Source organism: Macaca thibetana, chromosome 5, assembly GCF_024542745.1.
Source record: "Macaca thibetana thibetana isolate TM-01 chromosome 5, ASM2454274v1, whole genome shotgun sequence".
Classification (NCBI taxonomy): domain Eukaryota; kingdom Metazoa; phylum Chordata; class Mammalia; order Primates; family Cercopithecidae; genus Macaca; species Macaca thibetana.
The window spans coordinates 133,105,990-133,132,250 of NC_065582.1; the positions used below are offsets into that span (position 1 = coordinate 133,105,990).

At 35.5% G+C, this 26,261-nt stretch overlaps 1 protein-coding gene across 1 annotated transcript in view; it reads left to right on the forward strand.

Annotated features, from left to right (window-relative positions):
• CFAP299 (cilia and flagella associated protein 299) overlaps positions 1 to 26,023 on the forward strand; it is a 650,508-nt gene extending 624,485 nt beyond the window's left edge. The window contains exons 5-6 of the mRNA XM_050792019.1: positions 6,660 to 6,789; positions 25,784 to 26,023. Of these exons, the coding sequence (XP_050647976.1) occupies positions 6,660 to 6,789; positions 25,784 to 25,879 (226 nt within the window). The 3' untranslated portion in view covers positions 25,880 to 26,023. The remainder of the gene's footprint in view (positions 1 to 6,659; positions 6,790 to 25,783) is intronic.
• Positions 26,024 to 26,261: the final 238 nt, after the last annotated feature.

Below are 26,261 nucleotides of genomic sequence, written 5' to 3' on the forward strand. Positions count from 1 at the left end.
AGCTGAGATCCGGCCACTGCACTCCAGCCTGGGCGACACAGCAAGACTCCGTCTCAAAAAAAAAAAAAAAAAAAAAAAAATCTGGCCATAAACTGGCCCCAAAACTGACCGTAAACAAAATCTCTGCAGCACTGTGACATGTTCGTGATGGCCATGACCCCCACGCTGGAAGGTTGTGGTTTTACCGGAATGAGGGCAAAGAACATCTGAGCTACCCAGGGTGGAAAACCGCTTAAAGGTGTTCTTAAACCACAAACAATAGCATGAGTGATCTGTGCCTTAAGGACATTCTCCTGCTGCAGATAACTAGCCAGACCCATCCCTTTATTTCAGCCCATCCCTTTGTTTCCCGTAAGGAATACTTTTAGTTAATCTATAATCTGTAGAAACAATGCTTATCACTGACTTGCTGTCAATAAATATGTTGGTGAATCTTTGTTGGAGGCTCTCAGCTCTGGAGGCTGTGAGACCCCTGATTTCTCACTCCACACCTCTATATTTCTGTGTGTGTGTCTTTAATTCCTCTAGTGCCACTAGGTTAGGGTTTCCCCGACTGAGCTGGTCTCGGCAATTCTGAATTCGAGTATGTACTTGTCTTTACCACTAAGTTTTATACTTTTATGTTTTCATGTTTTTACTGAGTGTCCTTTTGTTTTATCTTGAAGAACATCCTGTAGCATTTCTTGTAAGGCAGGTATAGTGGTAATAAACTTATTTGATTTTTGTTCATCAGAGAAAGTCTTTATCTCCTACATTTTTTATGGATAGCTTTGCCAGGTAAATTATTCTTTGTTGTCAGGTTTTTGTTGTTGTTGTTGTTTCTTTCAGCACTTTAAATACATTGTTTTACTCTCTCTTGACCTATAAAAATTCTACTCAGATTTCTGCTAATGGTTTTATTATTTGGGGAGAGGGGAATGTTCCCTTTGTAGATGATGAGTCATTTCTCTTGCTGCTTACAAAATTCCCTCTGTCTTTGACTTTTGACAATTTGATTAGAATGTGTCTCAGTGAAGATCAATTGATGTTTAGCCTATCTGGGAATCTTTGTGCATCATGGATTTGATGTTCAATTTTTCCCAAGATTTACAAAGTTTTATCTCATTATTTCTTTAAGTAAACTTTATTTTCCTTTCTTTTTCTCTCTTCCTTCTGGAACTCTCATATTACACATACCATCTCATTTGATGGCATCCTATAAGTAATGCAGGCTTTCTTCACTCTTTTTCATTCTTTGTCTTTTTAGTCCTCTTAATGGATAATTTCAAATGATCTGCCTTTGAGTTTGCTGATTCTTCTGTTTGACCAAATTAGCTGTTGTAGCTCTCTGTTGATTTTTTTTTTCAATCATTGTAGTCTTCAGCTTTATGATTTCCATTTCTTTGTTGAATTTCTCACTTTGTTTATGTACTGCTTTTCTGATTTAATTTAGTTGTAAATCTGTGTTCTTTTATAGCTCATTGAGCTCATATAAGATGACTATTTTAAATAATTTGTCACACAACTTGTAAATCTTCAATTCTTTTAGGTCAGCCACATTAACTTTATTTTGTTCCTTTGGTCGTCTCATGTTTCCTTGATTCTTCATCTTTTTAAAGTTTTGTGTTGAAAGAAGCAGTCACATTTTCAAGTTGTTACTATCTGTCTTCAAAGAAGACCTTCACAAGTCAGCTTAACTAGAGATTTTGAGGGTCTCTCAGGCCTTTTTTATGGGTATGCCCACCCCACTGCTCCTTTTTCCTCCTATGAGGAAGTCCTGGGATTGTATGTCTTCTCTTGATCCTGTTAAGTCAGGCCAGGTGTTGAGAGCCTCCTCTTTATCTTTCACATGGCAATGCCCTGAAGTATTTAATCTTGTGTACCTTTTCCCAGTCCTGCAGAGTTGAACTGGCTGCTGATATACACGCACTCTCTGTGAGTATTTGCTTGCACCATCTCAGCAGTGCACATAGAATGAAGAGGGTGCAAATTAGCCTGTAGGGGACAGTGCAGATGAGGTTTTCCATAGAGCTCACGGGTGGGCCTCTTGGTGGAGTCCATAAGCCACTTAGTAGGATATATGGCCATATTTTGAGATCTTCACGGTGGTTGTTTCGAAGCCTCATCCCTTCTTACCTGCTCCTAGTTCCCCTCAAGACTATTTAGTCATGCCAGTCACCTCAGTAATCTGGGAGTGGGAAGACCAATGTAAGCCTCTTGGGTACCATTCCATAAGACTGGGGAAGCTAGACCCTCACTCAGCTCTCACTTCTCCCTGTGGGAGAAATCATGGGCCTGTGAGATCTCCCTCGGCCCTAGGCTATACTGCCTTAGAAGAGAGTGATGTGGGTAAAGTGTAACTGTTGCTACCCACCTCAATGTGTTTATCTTCAAACTTTTTTTCCATGAACAGGGTTCAAGAATCTCTCCACTAGACTTCCGGTTTCCCACAGATGCATACAATTCCTAGATCATTGTTAAAATTGCTGTTGCTGTGGGGGTGTGAGGGCTGGAGTCTCTTATTCCATTACCTTGCTGATGTCCCTCTGGCCTTTTTACTTTTCAATAAAATATTTTCATGTCACAAAAAGTTATCTTTGTGAGTGTTTTATTTTTGTTTGTACAAATTCCCTTAAGTACTAATGTTTCTCTGTCCTAAAAAATTATACCTTGTAAATATATATACAAATTACTCAGCTTCATACTACTGTGCCATAATCCATTGAAGGCCTAATTCAATTATTTTAATTTGGCATGAAGACAATGGTAACTATAATAAGCACACAGATAGGTACTGAGATGATATAGTTCTGTAATGAGTAATAAAATGATAATCAAAATAATTCAGAATATACAGTTTTCCCTTTGTATCCGTGGGGAATTGGCTCCAGGGCCTCCCATAGGTAGCAAAATCCATGAATACCCAAGTCCCTGATATGAAATTGTGTAATATTTACATATAATCTATGAACATCCTCCTGTATGCTTTTAGTCATCTCTGGATCACTTATAATACCTAATACAATGTAAATGTTGTATAAATAGTTGTTACACTGTATTGTTTAGGTAATAATGACAAAAAAAAACCTGTACATGTTCAGTAAAGACACATTTTTTCCCAAATATTTTTAATCTAGGGTTTTTATTCCATAGCTGTGGAATACAAAGGGCTGACTATATTTATATTTTACATATATTAAACTGCTCAGAGAGAATTCACACTGCCAGAAATTTGCCATGGATCTCAGTTTAAGAAACATTGTGCTAGACCACTGTTTCCCAGGAACATGTTTTATTTCGTAGAAACCGTAATTATAGGACCTAACTGGAATATACTTGGTACTAGTTAAATGCTTGTTTAATTGAAAATTTCATGGATTTAAAGCAACCTAGATGTCATAGGAAATCATTAAATAGAGATTTTTCTCAACTAGCTCAACTCTTTTGTCCTTACGTTTCTCCAAAGTCCAAATATCTTTCACATACAGCTGTATTCGTCTGTTCTCGCACTGCTATAAAGAAACATCTGACACTGGGTCGTTTATCAAAAAAAAAAGGTTTAATTGGCTCATGGTTCTGCAAGCTGTACAGGAAGCATGGCGGCACATGCTTTTGGGGAGGTCTCAGGGAGCTTTCAATCATAGCGGAAAGCAAAGTGGGAACAGGCACTCTACATGGCTGGAGCAGGAAGAAGAAAGAGACGAGGGAGGTGTACACACTTTTAAACAACCAGATCTCACAAGAACTCACTCACTATCGTAAGAACAGTAACAAGAAGGAAATATGCCTCCATGATCTAATCACCTCCTGCCAGGCCCCACCTCCAACACTGGGGATTACAATTCAACATGAGATTTGGGGAGGGACACAGATCCAAACCATGTCAATGGCTTTCAAATTTATCATCTTCATTTCAGCTAGCTGGATGGGAAAAAGAACATGGAAGGTTTTGATGGGCCCAGGCTAGTAGTGGCAAATAGCACTTTTGCCCTTTTTTCCATTGACTAAATTTCTATTACATGGCTACACTGCAAGAGAGACTATAGTTGTAGTCTGGAGGTCTACCAAGAAAAATTTGAAAATTTGTATTTTGATCAGCAGTCATATATGCTACAGAGCTTTAGGTAGTGTAGTCACAACCAGTAGTGTGTGGGACAAAGAGTACATGTATTAGTCAGTGCAGGCTGTGGAGTCAGTCATTAATATTGGAATCCAAGTGATGTCATTTTCCTGTCAGTTCTACGTGAATAAAATGGATATTTTATACCTACTCCATGGATTTGGTGAAAAGATTAAATGACATAATAGATTCATTAGACTTATAATAGTACCTAGCACATGACCATTATTAGGTAATTATTAATTTTTCTTAAATATTAATAATTATCAGCTACTATAATTGGCATGTGAAATAAAGCCTGGTTTCTATCTCTGCTTAGGAGAACAAAAGTATTAATGAAACAACCAAAATATCTTCATCAAAAGAACCATGTGCTATACAAATTTACTTTTGTTGTGTAAAAAACATTTATATAAAATCTTCCTGGACTTCAATAAGACTTTTAGTTTGGGGTCTGAGCAACAAGATAGGAATGTGTGATATAAACCATGCCACTCTAAGCACATCTCTGACTCAAGTATTTTGGTAGAATTATCTATATCTATATATCTCATAAATAATTATTGAGGTAGAAATATATGTAAAGTTAAAAATCACACCCATGTCCCCCACTCCAATTTGGCAATATCCTAACTGAATAGTCAGTAGGATGGATATCAAATTATCTTTTTCATTATGAATTAAACTGAATTGGAAAATCCAGCTTGGGTGCATAGTCAAATTGGCTCCTGATGCTACAGACTCATCCACTGAATTGACTGCCAATGCTACAGACTCATCCCCTGCCATCACTCCACTGGGGGCTGAGCCTGCCATCTTAAACTTCGCTTGTGAAGGCTTATTAAGTTGAGGGCCTAAAAGGCCATGAATGGACACTTCTTCTCAATTCACTAATCACATAGTCATTCCTGTTTTCTTAGGGAGAATTGACTAAACAGACAAAGATGTTTGGAAAATTACTTTTTCTTACTCTGTGCCTCAGTAGGGCAGACATTCTATGTCCTGGCCATAGAAAAGGTAGTAGGGGAAGAAAATTTTTTCTCACTGATATGCCCCCCTCCCACTGATATAAATATATGATCTATATAATCAATCTTTTCTAAGTATTGAAAATTTTGAGGGTAAACATTGCACTTTTAGGTAATGATATGAAAGTGGTAATAATGATGCCTCAGAAAACAATATAATTCAGTGAGCTTAAACAATGAAATTTACTCTTTTCAAAAAAGAAAGGGAGTAATAGAGGGCAAAAAAACCTAGAAACAGGATCAGAAGAATATCATTAAAAATAAACATTACGAACATTTGAGAGGCACCCTGGTTTATGTTATTTCTGTGACCATCATTTTAAAAGCAAATATATATTAGAAATGTGTTAGTAGGAATAAGATAAATAAAAATAAGTAGATTTTTATTTTATATTTTACAAGATATGTAAGAAAGTATAAATATATTGAGGATTCTTTCAACTCATATGACAGTGTTACATTCAATTCTGACAAGTAAGTACAAAACAGAATGTAGAACAAATAGAAAGTTTCCATACAAAATATAAAAATGAAATAAGCAGGGCATGGTGGCTCACACTTGTAATCCCAACACTTTGGGAGGTCGAGGTGGGCAGATTATGAGGTCAAGAGATCAAGACCATCCTGACCAACATGGTGAAACCCATCTCTACTAAAAATGCAAAAATTAGCTGGGCATGGTGGCGCACACCTGTAGTCCCAGCTACTCGGGAGGCTGAGGCAGGAGAATTGCATGAACCCAGGAGGTGGAGGTTGCAGTGAGCCGAGATCACGCCACTGCACTCCAGCCTGGATACAGAGCAAGACTCCATCTCAATAAATAAATAAATATCAAATGCTTGAAGGCAATATTGAAAAATAGAAAGTGCATATGTGTGCTTTGAAACAGACAAATTTGGGTTGAAATATTAGCCCTGTGGCATATTAGTTTCAAGACTTTAATGATGCTATCTGACCTCCCCTAGTCTTTTTGCTTTGTCCATAAAATGAGAGCAACTTCATATGGGGGTTGTGATAGCATAGATTACCTCATGTGTGGCCCACGGTAACCACTCAAACATAAATAGTTTCCTCACTCCCTGAGAAACATATTATTGAGGAAAAAAATGGAGCCTGAAAGAAATGAATTTATTTGGAATTGTTTTGAATGAAAGAGGTGATTTAGTGTGCCCTCTCTTCCAGTAAACAGTCTCTTAATACCCCGAAGAACCTGCACTAGAACAAATAGCCTTAAATTGCATCAATTTTCATCTTGACTTCCTGGGAATGTAATAGTACTGTAATAGGCCCTAGGTCTTCTGTGTCCAGAAAATCATGCAAAACCATCATATATATGTGTCTAAATGATTTGAGAATAACCCAATGTAATCTCTTGTGCAAGAATTTTCATCTCAAATGTGTTCTACATGGTTGTATGGCAGGTTTGTTCCCCACTTATCTTATGACTGAACTTCCTCAAATAGTTCTTAAACTATATTTATCAATTTCATGCATTATACATCTTAATTCCTAATACATGTTTATTTTTATAGCTTTTACAACTGGGACGCTGATATTGCTGTTTGTAATTCAAGTCCCAACTATCAAGTGATTGCTGATAATCCAGAAGGCTTACTTTTCAGATACAAAAGAGACAGAAAAATTCTCAATGTGGACCCAAAGGTAATTCCTCTTTCACACTTATGTATCTCTTCACCTGTTATTGTATTTCTGCCACTATTCAAAAAAATCTGTTAAGTATCTGACACTCTTAAGTTGTTAAATTTAGAAAGGAAATAGCACTTTGAAACTTAGAGCATGTACTACCTTTTAAAAACCACTCCATAGCTTCATAAATTATTAGAAATTAATAAGAAAGAGTTTAGGGGGAATTTAAATAGAACTCACAAGTGGAAACCCTTCTCCATGCCTAGCATAGAATTGCACCAGGGAGCCAGTAGGCCGTGCATGTGCTTCCCCCGATACTGGAGATGTCCAGCCACTTGTTACTGTTAGTGGGGAGGAGGGTCATTTAGAGAAGGGAGACTCTCACCTTACATTTGTACTCAGAATTCTAATACCTCTCTGTGTATGTGACCAACACTAAAAATGGTTTGGTTCTTAATGTACTTCTAAGTGTTAATTTGGAAAACACTTTTATTTAAATATTTTAAAGACACGTCCCATGGTATTTTGAATTTGTTCAAAGATAAATATTTACATCTTGCATATTTTCAAAGACTGCATTTGAATCATGACTTTTTATTATGATTTGTCATATGTCTAGGGATGGAAGTTGAAACTTTGCTTGAAGTCATTATGTGTTTGACTTGTATCGGTGGGTTTCATTTTGTTGTTATTTTTAAATTTTGAAAACTATGATTCACATGAAAGCATCAGTATAAACTCCAAAAGCAAGAAAGTTTCTTTCATAATAAAATAAATAAAAATTGTGTGATACACATGGAATATGGACAAGGATGGGCCAAAGGTTATAAAAACTTTTCCAAAAATTTTTAGAAAACCAAAGTCAAAAATCCAATCTGTATTTCATATCCACTTAGTACAGTTCCTTGTACATAAAAAATGCTAAATAGGCCAGGCACAGTGGCTCACACCTGTAATCCCAACACTTTGGGAGGCTGAGGTGAGCAGGGCACCTGAGGTTGGGAGTTCGAGACCAGCCTGGCAAACATGGAGAAACCCCATCTCTACCAAAAATACAAAATTATCCAGGTGTGCTGGTGCATGCCTGTAATCCCAGGTATTCAGGAGGCTGAGGCAGGAGAATGGCTTGAACCCGGGAGGTGGAACTCTGTCAAAAAAAAAAAAAAAGGCTAAATAACCATGTGTTTAAAGAATTCATGACCAAAATTCTGTAGCAAGAAATAGATGATTACCTGAAATGAGATTCAGCTACAAATATCAGAAATGCCTAGGTAGTAATTTAAACAGGATAGAAGCTGCTTTCTCTTCCACATGTAAGTGTAGATAGTGACAGTCCAAGGTTTAAATGACAGCTCCACAGTCATCTGGGCCAGAGTAATCCTCATGTTCTTGGGCCAAAATAGGTCTCCAGCCAAAACAACCACATTCAAAACATAATGCATGGATGGGGTTGAGAGGGTACAAAGAACATTCCCCTGATGCCTTTAAAGGGAATTTCCAAAAAGCTACCGCACAAACGTTCACTTATGTTCCATTGTAAGAAGTTAGTCTTATGGAGATGATTAGCTACATGCAAAGCTGGGAAATACAATCTTAATTCAAATGACCATGCACCCAGCTAAAAACAGGTATTCTGAGACAGGGAGCAGAGAGGTTTAAGTAGACAACTAGCAGGTTCTAACACAATGCTATCTCCTTCAAAATAACAATACTCTTTTTTGGTCTCAGATTTCTCATTAGTGAAATGAAGTACTGGATCAGAGAGTTTTTAGGACTGTATTTATTATGAATCTATACCAGAATAGTTTATCAACATACCTTCTCTCTAGTGGTTCTTCTTTACTTATGGGTGTCAAAATGAGATCAGTTGGGACAAAGTACAGAAAACTTAATAAATAGCATTTCCAGAGTCATTTCCTTAGAAGTCTAAACTATATAAATAAGAAAAGATTTTAAATTATGAACACGCTTGTTAAGATGTGCAAAACAAATATTTGAATCAATTTTGAATGACATCATATTTAAACTATTTTAGGGCTGTATTTTAACTAATGGCATATTTCAAGAATGCATGTCATGATTTGTAGTTTTTACAGTCTTTGGGGAATCATTATTGAATGCGAACTGTTGCTTAAACATGGTTGAAATAATTTTAACTAAAACTCAAACTTCCAAAGTAGTCAACCATGAGATTTCAACATGACATATAACATTTGTCTCTTTTTTTCTGAAAGATTTTGATTAGATTTTATGATACATTTGAAGAAATTTTTTTCCACCTCTTGAATAAAGAGCAAGCATTTGGTTAATGAGTGGTAAGAGTAAGAATTATTAGGCAAGACATACAACAACATTTGGATACATATATTTCTTTAAATTTTAATTTTATCTTATGGAAAGTAAAAATTAATAGTAGACTTATGAAAAGAAATGTTGGTCTCAGCATTAGTAAACAGAGTCCTAGGCTTTACTATTAATTGGCTGCATGACCTTGATAAATTCAGTTAACTTCCCTGGGTTTTAGTGGTCACAACTAGAAGATAGAGGGTTTTTGTAGTAGTTGTTGTTGTTTGTTTTGTTTCTTTCTGATCTCTAGAGTTCCTTTAAAGTACCAGGCCCAATTTGTAGAGATTCTGCCTCAACTGGGACCAGAAGTACATATTTTAATAAGCAGCCAGTGTGATTCTGCTACAGGTTGTTCATGAACTGCAATTTGAGGGAAATCTCCACAAAAAGTCAATAGTCTAAAAACATCTGGCATTCTATTCTCAAAAAAAAGTAGAAAAACACTTATATATTTTAATTATTGTGGACAAGATGTATTGTACATGGCTACAAAATTTCTTAACTTATTCTCTCTTCAAAGATCCAAGATCTTTTGTGTTTCATGCATCCAACATAAAATTTCTTATAGACCTGAGGAAGAACCAAGAAATAACCAAAATAAGTATCTCTAGTTACTTTAATAACTACTAATACATATTGATAGAAATTACATTTTTATACTCAATATTTTTCTTAGCAATTTTTATTGAAATCCTTCCTAAGGTGAACATCTCATAAATCCAGTAGTTAAAGAGCTGTAAAATACTGTAAGAGCAACTCAGCTCTCCTTTTCTTCTCCTTCATGTACCCTCTTTGAAATACTTTACACTTAAAATTAAAGAGGTCAAGATCAATTAAAGGTGGAAACAGTGATAAACAGGATGTGTTTACTTTGTCCAACACAGATGTGGACTCGTTAATTCTGAAGTATGTTTCCCACGAAAGGCAGTTGTTTGGGAATGGTAACAGTGGAAAAAGAAACTTGTACAGGTCTTACAACAAGTAATATGAGTTCATTGGTTAAGAAATTCCAAATGCAATAAGAGTTTGGTTGCATTGAAAACAGGACCACTGGCTTTAACTTCCCTGCAGCTGTATAACATCTGGAACAAATAAGCCAAGTTTCTATTTTTGAGTGAAGAATGCTTGTTTGAGTGATTCACACCCACCAAAATGTTTCCAGTGTATTATCTTTAGAAGAATTAAATGGAAGCACTTTGCACTCTGTCCAATATATTATCTGGACAAATTTTTTAAATAGGCTTTTTTTTTTTTTTTGGCTTTTAAAAAACACCAACCATGGGATAGTTTGCTTTGACTCTTACCGTAGCATAAGTGGTCTAAAACTGGCATGAACCACTAATAAGGCAAGAAAGAGAAAGAGAGCGATTGTATATAATAGTTACAACAAAAAGTATATATATTTCTTGGTTACACCAGCTTTTCTCATTTCCCATTTCTGAGAGGCCATCACCTGGAAAAATGCCTTGCTAATGAATATTTGATAAATGTTCATTAAATTGATGATTGAATAGATCCTTCCCTCCAAAAGCAATAATAACAACCATAATAATAGTAATAGTGCTACACTAATTAAAAGTTAATGAGTAAATTATGTTAGTTATTTGATACAGCAGTGATAGCAGATATGGGTATAGTCATTTCCCTCTATACTAACACAAATAAGTCACAAAAATGCAAGAATTTATTGCTGAAATCAGATTTTGTAGCAACTATGCAGAAATATCTATTTTGGTCTATGCTTTTATACCTTCTTGTGCAGTCCCAGGAGTATGTAATTTAAACTATCTCAAATTAAGACTATTGAATTAGAACATGATTTTGATTTATGAACAGACTTCAACAGATTAAATGACTCACTCACAGTCAACAGTTAATTATTAGTAGAAACCATCAATGAAGCTTAAAATTATGAAACACATGGGGAGGTGAAGATAAGCAAAACTTCAGTATTTGCCCTTTAAGTGCTCTTAGTGTTTTCAGGAAAATAAGTCAAAACATCACTGCAGTATAAGGCAAAAAGTGGTACATTGCACAGGAGAGAAATACTTTCAGAATTCAGTGGAAGAAGAGATGATTTTTGATCTGGGGACAGGAGCTAGTGGAAAGGAATGGTGAAGGGAGAGCATTGGAGATAATGTTAAGTGATAATAGAGGAAGGAAACTTTTAGTGGGGACTTAAAGGATGATTAGAAATTGAACTAGACAGGGGAGAATTGAACACATAAGGAGGGAAAGGCAGTCAATATCAGGAATTAAACCTATTACCCAAGATAAGATTCACAAGTGTAAAACAGACAAGGGAAAACCCAAATAGTTCAGTCTGGCTTCTGCATTGGCTTGAAAGAGTGAAGTGGGAATTAAGCCTGGAGAGGTCATCAGAAACTGACTGCAGGACTGAGGCAGATCTTGGACTGGACTTAAGAGGAAATGGGGAAATATGCCAAACATCTTGTGCAGATAAATAACAGGATGAAAGTTAGGCTTTAATGTTAGAAGGTGTACAGTAGTACCGATGAGGGAGGAAAAACTGGAGAAGACAAGCAGAGTAACAGTAATCCAGGTGAAAAGTAAAAAGGACTGGAAGTAGAGGTCCTGCTGTAGTTGGCAAATTTCGAGTTAATGCTTTCAATATTGCAACTACCAGATCATTCATGTACAGATAGAACTTAGATTATGTATATCTATCTAGAAAACTTTTTGAGAGACCTCACTCTCCCCCAGTACTCAGAAAAGAGAGGGAGAGAGAACGTGTGTGTGAGACAGAGGAGAGAGACAGTATTGCTGGATGGGTATAGAGCACACAGGTGAGCTGGATGGATGTCTGCCACCTCTGTGTTCTTCCCTTCACCCCCCTCTTCCTCATTTGATGTTTCCTTGACAACTGTTGAGAACTATGAAGTATAAAGGTGAATCTGAAAGGTAGATTTCTTTTCCTAAAAAGCTTACAGGTTAACTGGTGAGTGGGTGGGAAAATATGCACATAGAAATGGCAAGCTAGAAAGCAACCTGAGAGGACAGAAAAAGTTCTGTAAGAATTCGGGGGAGGCAGAATGTACTTTGGACCATGGATGTTCAAAACCAAGTTAATGAAAGAGATAGCATCTGAACTGGGTCCGGAAGGGTGGGTATGGTGAGGACGTGAGGACTGGAGAGGAAAGGTGTTCTGATAGGAAGGAAAATCATGCACAAAGGCATGGGAGCACAAAACATGAGCCTGTGAGGGAAGGCAGAGGACCTCCTTGTGGCTACAGACAGGCTGTCAGCACAAATCACGTATCAGAATCACCCAGGAAGCTTTAGAATATATGATGCCTGGCCTCATCTCAAGAAGGCTGGATAACTGATCTGGGTGGAAGGCTTAGGCACTGGTACTTTTCAAAAATACCCTGGGTGATTCTAGTGGTTCACAAGGGTTGAGACAAAGGTGTAGGAAGGAGAGTCATGTCAGAAAAGTCTTGAGAGAATAACTAAACTACACAAGTGGAGCAAAATCTAATTAGTTTTTGCCATTCTATAGACCTCAAGGAGATTCAGTACTACTTGTGTCACAATGACTTAGAATCAAAATTTCTAAGTATGAAAATGCATAATCCATTTTGAAAGGATGTGATGCGACTGTTCTGTTGGATAAACTTCATCGGCATGCTTTTAGAATTCAAAAGAAAATCAATTATATTAAAAATATGAACATTTATAGGGCAAGATCTCTTTTTGTTATCTTATTTACTGTCCAGTAGAGTACATCTTGAATATAGTTGCTTGGTAAATCACTGATAACTAAACTAGCAAACTAAAAGACATATGAAAAGATCTCAGAGAGGCATAGTTTCTATTGAATATAGGACATCAGTGAAACAAAAAACAATGTTATAGAATAAAACGTTCTGGATCTATGCTGAGTGTCACAAAGTTTGGAAGGCATGTGCAATGTGGACTGTGCATGGACTTAGCAGGATTTATTTCTTTGTTCTTTTTGTATCAATACTCCTGACTATTAAGCCCAGACTCCTCTATGTGAAAATTGTTCACAATTGTTCAAACATAATAACGAGCTACTTTGGCATGTAGTCTATTATCACAAGAACTCTTTATCAGTACCCAGCTTGCCCTGGCTTGACTAGGAGCAATTCCTATTAATTCAGAAAAGCATTTCCTCTTCCTCTCTCTTTCTCAAATTCACTGATCAGAGAACTCCAGGCTCTTCCCTTAGGTATCAAACTGAATCCATCTACGGTGAGGGCCAGCAAATTCTATTTTTAAAAGCCTGTTCAGGTAGCCCTAAAGATTAGCTGGATTTTATATCCACTGCTTTACACAGTACTATTGTCTTAGCTGTTGCTTCACCTTAATGTATGTGCATAAAGCAATCACTTCATTCATTTAAAATATGTTGTAATGCAACAGTGTTAACTTTAAGTCATTGAAATTACACATTCCCAGGACTGCACACAGACTAGAAAGCACAGACCATATACCAAAGAGTGCTGTGTAATGAGATACAATGCTTCTGATAATAAATGCTTCTGCTAATAAATCACCATCACTGCTATTTTTGCTTCTTATTTGGATCATTATGAGGACCAGAGAGTGGGCAAGGGGTTGGGGGGTTTTACGCATTCTTGCTATTACTGCCTCATGGAACTTCATTTTGTGAAGTGAGTTTGCCTAGAGGCTCAAATGAAACAATACACATGACAGAAACTTGTAAAGCATAAACTGTCAAATGTAGGGCAGGAACCCTTTCTGGACATTTTGCCATTGTATCACCAGGGCTAGCACCATGCCCGCACATGGTAGGTGTTTAGTAAACATCTGTGGGATGAATAAATTGAAATATTAAATATTTGCTAAAGAAAATGAATGGTAGGGCCAAAAATAATTCTTAAAAAAATGAGGTTAACTTAAAATATTTTAGGGTCTTAGGCACTGAAAACATATGTAGAGCTAAACCTATTTTTAGCTAAAAACTACCAGAGTTATTGACTCTGGTACTTTTCTGCCTAGGTAGGTGGATAAATGAATTATCACTCAGGGTTCTTTGAGGAACTTTTGAGGGTAAATAGTAATTTGTACAGGGTAATGGCAATGTGCTAGGTGCATGGGTAAATGAGAGTGGCAATTACTTTATTATTTTTTTAAAAAAATGTGTAGTCACTGTTATCTATTATTGTGCAGATGCTAAAAACAAATATGTCAAATTCTTTTTCTCTGAGCAAAAGGCTAGCACATAAAGTTTAAAATTAAAAATAAATTCAACTAATAAAATCACCCATTTTTGTTTCTGCATTTTTTTTTAATTTAGAGGAAGATTCTAGCAACAGCTTCTCAGAGCTCCTCTCTCCTCTATTTTGCCCTCTCAGGCAACCCCCACCCAATCACTTGCTACTATTAGTAGGAAAGGTGTTCATTACCTGCTTAATGCCACCTCTGCTTCCGAGGTTGTTGACTGCTCTTCATTTCCCTTGCCTCCCAGATCCTAAAATCCTAACCTATCACAGCCTTGAAATTGATCTTCTCAAAATGGAGGCCCATAACATTTCTACATCCTATCTGCAGATGGTTCCAATTTAATCTCTTGGAACCTCTCCCTTCAGTGAAGGTCCTCAGTTTTAAAATCTGCCTTTTAACAGGAGGAGCTACATATAATCCCTTTTGAAAAACAAACAAACAAAAAGCTGAGTAGAATAAGTTTTAAAAAAGGTTATGGCTTCCTCAACGTCTCAAATGTTTCTGCAAACTGTACTACAAAACTAAATTAATGTTGGGCCAGTGGGGCAGGGGATATCTACTGAATCACCAACACCACTTTTTTGGCCCCTGGATTTCCCTTGGGGGCCTCCTATAAATGCTGCTTTTTAACTGTGGCACAGTCACAGTTATTAAGTAAAGCTGAAGCCTTGCCAACTTTCTGGTTTTGCTACCCAAATTTCTGAATGTTTGGTTGATTATAGCCCTAAAACACCCACATACTAAGTAGCTTTTAAACATTTTCTCCTCTGGGTAATCACCTGGTATATCTGAACTGAAAGCCCACCACATATAAATTAAGTATTTACTCAACTAACTACTGCTAAAATCAATGGCCTTGAGGAATACATTAAAATTATATAACAGAGCTTGGCTTTTATGAATTAAAACTCCTAAAACTTAAATGTCATGTCCTCCACTTGACCTGAAAAACTGACTTTAATTTTATATGCAGTATTTGAGGAACAACCCCCAGAGATAAGTACATTGTTCATAAGTGTCCAGTGCATGAACTCATATATGAACTGTAACACAAGAAACGTAAGCTATGCGAAAGAAAAAAATACATATATATTTTTTAATTTTGAATTTTATACATATACATAAATAGATACATGTCAATGTTTAGTAATAAGAGAGTATAAATGATAAGCCTCCATCATCTGAGCTGAATATATGCAATGAAAAGAAAGGTACATATCCCAATAAAGCATACATGACAAAGAAAAAATATTGTTTTAAGCTTTTAATTCCAAGAGCAGCCTAATCAAACATGATGCCAAAAGTAAAAGGGACCCATATGGCCTAGGAATACAAGGATGGAGAGATTTGAGGAAGAGATCTTTATACACAGTTCATGCTCACTTTCTCACAAAATGTATTACCGCAAATCAAGAAGTACGGAAGAGAATAGAAGTTAATTTCCTGGCAAGATGAAATGATTGAATAAGAACAAAATAATTGTTTCCTCTATGATCTTAAAATCCTGATAACTAATAACACAGAAGCAGGCATCAGAAAACACATGAGTCAGGCATGGTGTCATTGCAGGTGCAAGACCACAGTTGAGGGATTATTTCTAGTTCAAAGAAAAAGCATGTTTTTTTCCTGGGCCTCAACAGTTGAACAAGTAGTTAACTCCCATGACTCTTTCTCAGCCATTCACCACTCCCAGCAAATACTCATAATTTCTTAAAAATTGAAATCCCAAAGCAGAGTGAGAGTTGAAGTTTATTAGAATATGGAATACAATAGCATGAATAGTGACCAAGACCATTAGTAAGAAAGAAAAATCTCATGTTGGTAACTTTTAAGTGGTTATTGCTGGCTGGGATATCTTTGGCATGTACATTAGTGGCCCTGAGTGAAAAAGAAAAACACAGTTAAATGAACAAAAATGTCAGCCCCAACTTGGTAGGTCAGAAAACTACCTCATAAGTATATGAGGTTGCTCCAGGGGAATAGGTTCTTAATTTGGGGAGAAAAACAACTTATTTTAAAAATCTGTTAAGTTTCAGCCGGGCACGGTGGCTCACATCTGTAATCCCAGCACTTCGGGAGGCAGAGGCGGGCGGATCACGAGGTCAGGAGATCGAGACCATCCTGGCTAACACGGTGAAACCCCATCTCTACTAAAAAATACAAAAAATTAGCTAGGTGTGGTGGCGGGCGCCTGTAGTCCCAGCGAGTCGGGAGCCTGAGGCAGGAGAATGGCGTGAACCCGGGAGGTGGAGGTTGCAGTGAGCCAAGATAGTGCCACTGCACTCCAGCCTGGGCGACAGAGCAAGATTCCATCTCAAAAAAAAAAAAAAAAAAAAAAAAAACACACATGGCCATATACAGAGTAATATAATTGTATTTGTATTTTAGGTTATTCAAAGACCTGCCTGAGTACCTTAATAAATCCCACTTAATTCTTCAAGACCTGAGGATTCTCTAAAATACTTTGGAGCAGTTGAAAGCAGAAACAAGCAGAACAAGCTGGAAGGGACTGAGAAATGGCCACCAGGGCTCAGGCAGGGCAAAGCTCTTAAGAGGAGCAATACTTAGAATGAGTCGAAGGTACAGAGATCTTATCAGCTTTGTGATTAGGGAAAATTACTTCACCCCTTTGAGCACTTCACCTCTGTCTTCTCATCTGTAAAAATCTAAAATTTTACTGTCATTTACAAACAGTTGTGAAGATTAAATGAGAGAATGTGTTTAAAATGCCTGCCAAGGAGTAGGTGCACAATGACTGAAAATTGCTTCCTAGTAGTGTATTACCTTAGATACCATGAAAACTCTAAAAGAATAATCATTTTGCATTGCAAGAGTTAAAAATTGGAAATAATCTGCATGTTCATGATCAGGCAATGGTTAAATATGATACATGCGAACAAAGAAAGAGTATGTAGCAGTTTAAAAAGTTAAAGCCATTTTTAGTGATGTTGATGGATTAGTGTAGATGTTCAAGATACACTATTAACTGAAAAAAGCAAATTGAAAATAATGTAGATTGGCCAGGTGCGGTGGCTCACACTTGTAATCTCAGCACTTTGGGAGGCTGAGGCAGAGTTAGATGTCAAGAGTTAGAGACCAGCCTGGCCAACATGATGAAACCCCATCTCTACTAAAAAAAATACAAAAATTATCTGGGCATGGTGGCGTGCACCTGTAATCCCAGCCACTTGGGAGGCTGAGGCAGAAGAATCACTTGAATCTGGGAGGCAGAGATTGCAGTGAGCTGAGATAGATCATGGCACTACACTCCAGCCTGGGTGAAAGAATGAGACTTTATCTCAAAAAAAAAAAAAAAAGTAGATAATATTCTGTCCTTTGAATTATTCACAATTGATAAGAATTTCCCACTTGTGGAAATTTAGTTTGGTTTCTGCTTTCCCTCCAGTTTAATTAACAACTCTCTACAACCAAGTTTCTGATTTTACCCCTGCTTAGGACAGATTTCTAAAATGGAAATTGCTTAATCAAAATATACGTATTTTGTAAAGCTTTAGATACATATTGTCAAATTGCTTTGCAGTTAGACCATGTCAATTTACAGTTATATCTGAGCTGTTTAAGTGTCCCATTTTCCATGCTCTATTTATTTTGCATACTTTTTTAACTTTGTTAATTTCACAGTCCAGATTTGTTTGGAGTCATTTAGATTTGCATTTTTACTACTATTGGAAATGAACATTTATTTTATATGCATGCTAGTATATAATATTTCTTATTTACATATTTATTTTAGAGACAGCATCTTGCTCTGTCACAGGTTGCAGTCCAGTGGCACAATCATAACTCACTGTAGCCTAGAACTCCTGGGCTCAAATGATTCCAGTTCCACCCGGCACATCCCCCCTCCCTAGCCTCTGGCGTAGCTGGGACCACAAGCACTAATCATCATGCCTAAGTTGTTTTTTGTTGTTTGTTGTTGTTGTTGTTGTTGTTTGTAGAGACAGTATGTTGCCCGGGCTGGTCTCTAACTCCTGACCTCAAGTGATCCTCCTGCCTTGGCCACCAAAATTAATGGGATTATGGGCTTGAGCCACCATGCCCAGTCTCCTTTTGTTCTACAATTGTTATTGCCGTCTACCTACTTTCCTGTAGGGTTTTAGTGGGAATTTTAAAATAAAATTTTAAAGTATTCTATATGTAAAGGGTAAAAAACTTTTGGCTCTCATATTTTTAGTGACATGCCACAGCTTATATATCTTTTAAAGTTCACAATTGTTTTGGCATGCAAAATTTTTAAATTTTTCTATGGTCCTAACTACTGATTTCTCCTTCTGATTGCTTTCATTGCTTCTATATTTAAAAAGATTTCCTATACTACAATCAGGAAAATAGTTACATATATTTTCTTCTAAATTTGTTTATGGTTCTTTTGATACATTTAAATCTGTAATTCTTCTGGGATTTGGGTAGAATAAGGTTAGAGTCTTCTTCTTTTGTTCCATCAATTATTATTTTTTAGTAACTTTTTACTGTTGTTCTTATTCCAATGTCTTGTTTTACCCATATTTTATTCTTGGCTTGGAGTCCCATCTCTCCTGGGACCCACTAATGGTTTCAGACAGTAATCTTTTCACAGCTCCTTACAGTGCCATGAATTTGAAGGAAGAGCTTTCTAAGTGCTGAATTTTCTCAGCCAGTTACATCGTTTGCTGTTGCTGTTGTGCATGTGTGACTGTTTTTAGCACTCTTTTTATACATTATTAAGAAACAATTTTTAAAAGAAGATAGAATCATCATTCTCATACAGCTATACAGTGAGCATGTGGCAAATATTTTTAACTCATTAATTAATGAGGGACCAGTAAGCTATTACAACTGATTCCAGAGAATTCAAAGAGCAGAGACATAAAAAGGGAATAAACAGATTTTTAAATAAATTTCAAATAAATAAAAAAGGGTCAATGCAAAAATCCATTGTATTCTACTGAGCACAACTACTTTGCATTACTACAGACAATAATTATTTGAATTATTATCGAATTTCTAAAATTTGCAGAACTGTAATAAAGATCATAAATAAGAAAACCTAAATGAGTGAGTAGTCAAGATACCCATTGTTTGACTTTTTGCCCATTTCAAAGTTTCTCACAAGTTTCCCTGGCAGTCTGTCTCCTTCCTTCTTTTTATCATAATAATTTTGGAAAGATTATTCTTGATCATAAAATGCAGCTAGTCTTACTAGGTTTGCCTTACCGTTTATATAGGTGTCGCAAAAGTGTTATTTTACCATATAGATCACCTTAAGTTTGTGTTGTAAATTCTAAGGCTATACAATTTTGAACAAATACTAAATTAAATTCTGTCTGGAAGTATTCGTGAGGAATCTCAAATTGGACTTTTAAGTCCCTCTATTATTTGTCATCCTGCTGCTAGAAAACTAAATCCAAGAAACTCTGTCCACAATATTTCACCTATAAAACCTGTAACTTTGGGTAAATTATTCTCTTCTAAAAGTCCCAAAATATCTCAAGATAACTTGTACATAGTATACAATATTCTCGACCATTAAAGCCAATAAATAGACCAGTTTGTCTGGAAGATCTTTGTAAATACTACCTCCATAAGTCAAGTCGAGCTTAATTCCTTAAAAGTAGCTGTTTCTATGTGATTCAATGAACATTGTTTACAAACATGACATTACAGGGAAGGCTTTGGTTTTACAATTTGTACAATTACATCCTGGTAAAAAGGATGACAACTTCTTACTGAACTGATGCGGATTACTAAATGGCCATGGAAAGTAAAAAGACTCAATAAGAATTTCTGAGTCCTAGAGGAATAAATGAAAATCACATGTCATTTTCAAATGTTTCATTTCATTTTATAAAGTAGATTCTACTAAATTTCTATGGGTTACAGATTTCTTAAGAAGAAGAAGAAAGGGTGTTCTTATATATCTGAAAAATGAAACATTAAGAGAACATCAACAATATCCCAAATGAATAACCATAAGAAAATTCTCTCATCACTGCATTTAGTCTTATTACAATTTTAATTCCTAGTCCGCTGAATCTTGTGCATCATATGCAGCCCTCTGCTTTGGCCTAAAATGGGTCCTGGAAATCCTGACTCAGTCCACTCGTGGTGCAATCTGAAAGCTGTCTAACCAATGTCAGCTCAGCTTTGAAGTGTCAATAATTAAAGTACCTGGTAGTTATCTTCCATGAGGTTCTAAGACAGTTCTTTGTTAAAGACATAAATTCTGGACTATAACCTGGAAGAGAAACTTCAGGGAAGCAGCAGAGTAAAACAGTACTATCAATAAACTATAGGGACCTAAAATGACTGTTGTGGACTGATTACTAATAATTTTCCAACGTGAGCAGTCTGATGAGAGTTTATAGTAAGAATAATGCAACAGACAAGGAAATTTAGTTCTTTTTGTGGTATGCAAAACAATGATAATAAAGCCACTGCAAAAGACAATTAGACAAATATCTCTAAGGATGGTGATTAAATCTATTTTCAAAGAAGTCTGTGAAAGATATATCAGATTCAAAAAATGAATGAAAATAATTTTACAGAGGAAGAAGTCTTGAGATAGAGATAAGACATAGATAATACTAAAACATAATTGTTAATACAAGAAACCAAGTAAAGAAATTTAGGTAAGTGTACGTAACGCCTAAACATTTGTATTTTTTAAACAGTAACTGAAATTATGACTGATAACATTATACTAGTGTTGTCTAATGTCATTAGGCAAAACACTGCTACAACTCTGATAAATATAGAAAAACCTGATGGAAATATTTCCAACAGTTATAATCATTATTTTCCCTTAGGTTAAAAACAAGTAAACTGGAAACGGCAATGAAAAAAAATTCAGGAACTTCGCATAAAGCATACAAAATTTCTGAAATATTGTTAATAACATTATGCCTATTCAACTTACATAAGTAAGGCTGAGCAGTCTTCTGATTTGAAAATTCTTCCCAAGGAATTCCACAAACAAAACTAATTATTTTTAGCACCTCTTTGCAAAGGTGAAGGAATAACTCTTTGTGATATTTTTGAAGGGCCATCTGGGAAATCTCAGAGATAGTTTTAAGTGTAAAAGATATCCTGACTGTTTTATTAATTTTTTCTATACTTAAGATCCGATTATGAATGGCAAAAATCAGAAAAAACGATAGAGGACATTTGGACATTTGATTAAAATAAGATCAGGGTACCAGAGAAGTAACAATGAGTTAACAGTTTAAGTACATACTTAAAACAATAAAATATTTAAAAATAAACATATACATTAACATGGTTGTAAAGAACCTTAGCTCTTTATATGTGAGGAAACTGTTCTTTGCATTCTTTTCCTTAAATAATCAGGTATGTAACAAATTCAATATAAAGCACAGAAAATTATTTTTATTAGACATAAATTTTGCTATCTATCTAGGCAGATTACATAGGAAGCTAAAAAAAAAATCTTTCACGTAGTAGGCAAATAGTAAGCTAGGAAAGCAAGCCCATCAAGATTGGGCAAATTTTACGAAAATTGTAGCACATCTCAAAGCTTCTTTTCACACTCAGGTATTATGAATTAAGGCAAGTAAAATATATTTCCAAAATTTGCTCTTCATTTTGCTTTTTCATATAACTGCAGTTTTCAGGGGATCCGTTTTTATATTAATCCTCAAATGTTATTTCTGTTAAAACTTCAATATGTTTGTCATTACTATGATCAAATGAAGCAGTAACTATTTTTAAAGTTCTCAATTTCAACTTTTAATAAGGAAAATATTAACAGTTATCAACTACATAAATGAAAGATTTTAGGGTCCTTAGTAAGTCCCAAGATCGTACAGAGGTTCTGAGATGGGGAAAATCATGGGAGGGAAGCCTGAAAACCACTACTCTATATATCCCCACTATTATATACTACTACAAAACAACTACAATAGGACAAAACTATTTTCTCTTTGAAACACAAAAGGACATAGACAGTGGTGTCAGTCTGTCCCTATTCTCACAGTGTAGTCTTAACTATTCATATTAAAAGGACTTTTACCAAAGTAACTTCTATTTCAAGAAGAAAACTAGAGGCTGATAATAAAGAATTGTCTGTCTTCCACAAGCATTTTAAAAGATGAGCAAAATTTATATGGCAACTTTCAATAGCCACACACATACCTTTTTAAAGAGACAAAATGAATCGTTCATTAACAGGACCCAAAGGCAAACACATTCTATAGGATATAAGCAAAAGTATATAAACTTAAAATTATGCTTAATAATTAGGCATCAAATTTGTGGTTTCCTATCTTAGTTAGAAGTCAACTACATATCAAGTGAGTATTCATTGTATAGTTCAACTTAATATCAGTCTAAGGTTATGTGTCTTAGACCGATATCTACATCTGAGGATCTTGGGACCTATATTTAAGCTGATTTGTTAAAAGAACAACAACTACAAAAAAAAAAAAAAAAAACATGATTACTGTTGAAATAAAGTTGTCTGAATAATGATTCAATGTAGTTAAATATAAATTTATACTTTTCATTATCTAAAATATTGTGTAGGCATATTGTTAGTTAGTAGACCTAAGTAAGTTTAAGACAAACAAACCCAAGTAGAACAAAATGTTGTTTATATTAAACCCAACACTGATAAATCAGAGAACATAGCTGCTTATTTTGAACCAAAATTATTACACTAGTCTTGTTTTCCAAAGATTTACTGTGATTATGTGAACTTAAACTTTAAAAACATTTCTGAGTTTCTGTAAAAATAAGTTATTAAGTATAGTGCAATTTAAAATACTATAACTTTTAATTTCCTAATTTTTGGAATTTTATGAATATTTGATTTATATAAGAATGTATTTATACAACAGGTGCTGGAGAGGATGTGGAGAAATAGGAACACTTTTACACTGTTGGTGGGATTGTAAACTAATTCAACCATTATGGAAAACAGTATGGCGATTCCTCAAGGATCTAGAACTAGATGTACCATATGACCCAGCCATCCCATTACTGGGTATATACCCAAAGGATTATAAATTATGCTGCTATAAAGACACATACACACGTATGTTTATTGCAGCACTATTCACAATAGCAAAGACTTGGAATCAACCCAAATGTCCATCAGTGACAGACCGGATTAAGAAAATGTGGCACATATACACCATGGAATACTATGCAGCCATCAAAAAGGATGAGTTTGAGTCCTTTGTAGGGACTTGGATGCAGCTGGAATCCATCATTCTTAGCAAACTATCACAAGAACAGAAAACCAAACACCGCATGTTCTCACTCATAGGTGGGAACTGAACAATTAGATCACTCGGACTCAGGAAGGGGAACATCACACACCAGGGCCTATCATGGGGAGGGGGGAGGGGGGAGGGACTGCATTGGGAGTTATACCTGATGTAAATGATGAGTTGATGGGTGCAGCACAGCAACATGGCACAAGTATACATATGTAACAAACCTGCACGTTATGCACATGTACCCTACAACTTAAAGTATAATAATAATAAATAAATTTTAAAAAAAAGAATGTATTTATATAAGAACTCTATAGGCCAATCAGAACAGAGATTCTTTAATTTAGAAGACATTTTAACCTAATTCATTACCCTCCAGAGACAGGAAAATATTATGCACTCATCCAAAAAGAGATAAAGGTCTTTCTAAATTATAAGCATCTAGACACACAGACACAAGACTGCTTATAACTTCAGATCTAAGTATTAGCCACATATCAAAAGTAAACACAGAAAAATCACCAGTTCATATATCAAAGCATTGTAGTCTTTCGTGATGGGTGCAAGAGTCTTAATTTGAGCTCAAAATAGACAAATAACAACCAATAAAAATAAAATACTTTAAAAAAGGTTATTGTCTGTCACACAAGGAGAATAAATCTCTCTAATCCATTAATCCATTTACAGAAATCACAACGGCTAGCCCACAATGTTCTGAATCACTGCTGTCACCAGCAGGAAATAATATATCAATTGTAAAAGCCGCAAAGACAAAAACAAAACACAAAAATAGCCAAAAAGGAAAATATAGAAAGAAACAGAAGATCCACAAAGTTAAATTTCTCACTGGGGATTTGCCTTTGGGAGTCTGGGTTTAAGCCCCCAGGGGTACAACCTCCTCCAGCATATAGGTTATTCATCTATCAGAGGAATCCACTGACTATTGGCAGAAGAACCTCCAAAATATTTACAAGACAATTTTTAAAGGGGTATAAATAACTATCATGCAGCTACAGCATAAATGTTCAAAAGATTTCATTTAATTCATTAATTATAGAAGGAACCAGTAAGATATTATAACTTATAACCAATTCAAAGGAGAACATATCTGTATAGGGAATAAGGAAAATTGAAATAAAATAGCTGCAAAATAGGTCTCTATACAGGGCAATGGTTAATTGAATTCCACTGGGCAGAATTATTTTGCATCTTTGTGGGCAAGATATTTTCTATTATTATCAGTTTTATACAACTTAAAGAGTTATAAAATAGCACAAAAACAATAAAAAGCAAAACTAACTTAGATGGGGGCACAGTCAGGACACCCACTTTTTTGTTGAACACAAGAAATTAAGTACCATATGGAAAAGGCAATACCAAAGCTTCTCTTCATCTTCAATTCTAAATTTCTAATTATTTATTCATAGAAGAGAGAGCAAATAATATAATTCTTTCCTACATCAAATATGCAAAAGGTCTAGTAACTAAAATTTTCTAATTGTACATATTGTGCAACTCTTTTAGAATCATTTTTTCTCCTCTGAGCATCAGCTTTACCCAAACTTCTTTCTTCTCCCTTATCAATACCACATTAGCAAATACTTATTTCCATAGAGGCTTTCTAGAAGCCTATCAGTATGATAAGCTATCTAATATTTTTTTTAAAAGGATGAAATCCTTTTAAAAGGTTGTAATTTGAAGGAAGAAAAAAAAGCAGATCAAATAGTTTTTAAAGTGATAAGAAAGATGCTTTATGTAAAACCCACCACGGACAGGCACTTCCACTGGTCTAAACCAATCCCAAACTTGAGACATTTTATTTGACAAACTTGAAATCAAGATAGGATTCTTTTTGAATTATTACCCTGAAGTCACACATGTTTGTAAAGGCCTTCGCTAGGAATTCTGAAGTTAGTGACTCATGCGGTTCAGTAGAGTCTAGACAAGCATGAGCCTGTGACACTGCTTTGATCCTGGGCATTTTCAATATCACAACCCAGGGAGGGCCTCAAAGCTCCTAATTGGAATTATCATCACTCCTGAGAAAAAGACTAAGGGGGAAACATGTATATATCTCCATGGAAACAAACTTGTTAGTTTTGTTTTCTACAATATAAAGCAAAAAAATAAAAATAATAAAAATAAGGCCAAGTATTTCCATAGACTTGACTAACAATGTAATTTATGTATTTTAGGCACAGCCAGGTGACAGCTCTACTAGAATCCCAATCCCGACAGAACTCTACATACAAGCTGTCATTTTTGACCACATTTCCAGAAGGAAGACTTAAGTACCAACATGTTAATTTCCTAATAATTTGCTAAATTTAAATAAATTCCATAGACAGAGCAAATTAGAATAATAAATGAGCCCTGTAGCTGGAAGGCAAATTAGAACAATAAAGTTAATAAAGAAATTAGAAAGAAAACTGTAATATTGACTGTCTTTTATTATACTGATAGGCTCTAAGCTGATTGCAACATTTCATGGAAGAGAATTTTGGTGCTACTTCAAAGATACGGAAATTGGTGACATATTATGTAGCTCAGAATTAAAAAAAAAAAAAAAAAAAAAAATTCCCCTGTTGCTAAATCGAATGGACCAAGCTTTTGCCATATGGCAGTGCTAGCTGCTAAAATCATTGAATATTGACCGTTAAGGGATCTCAAATT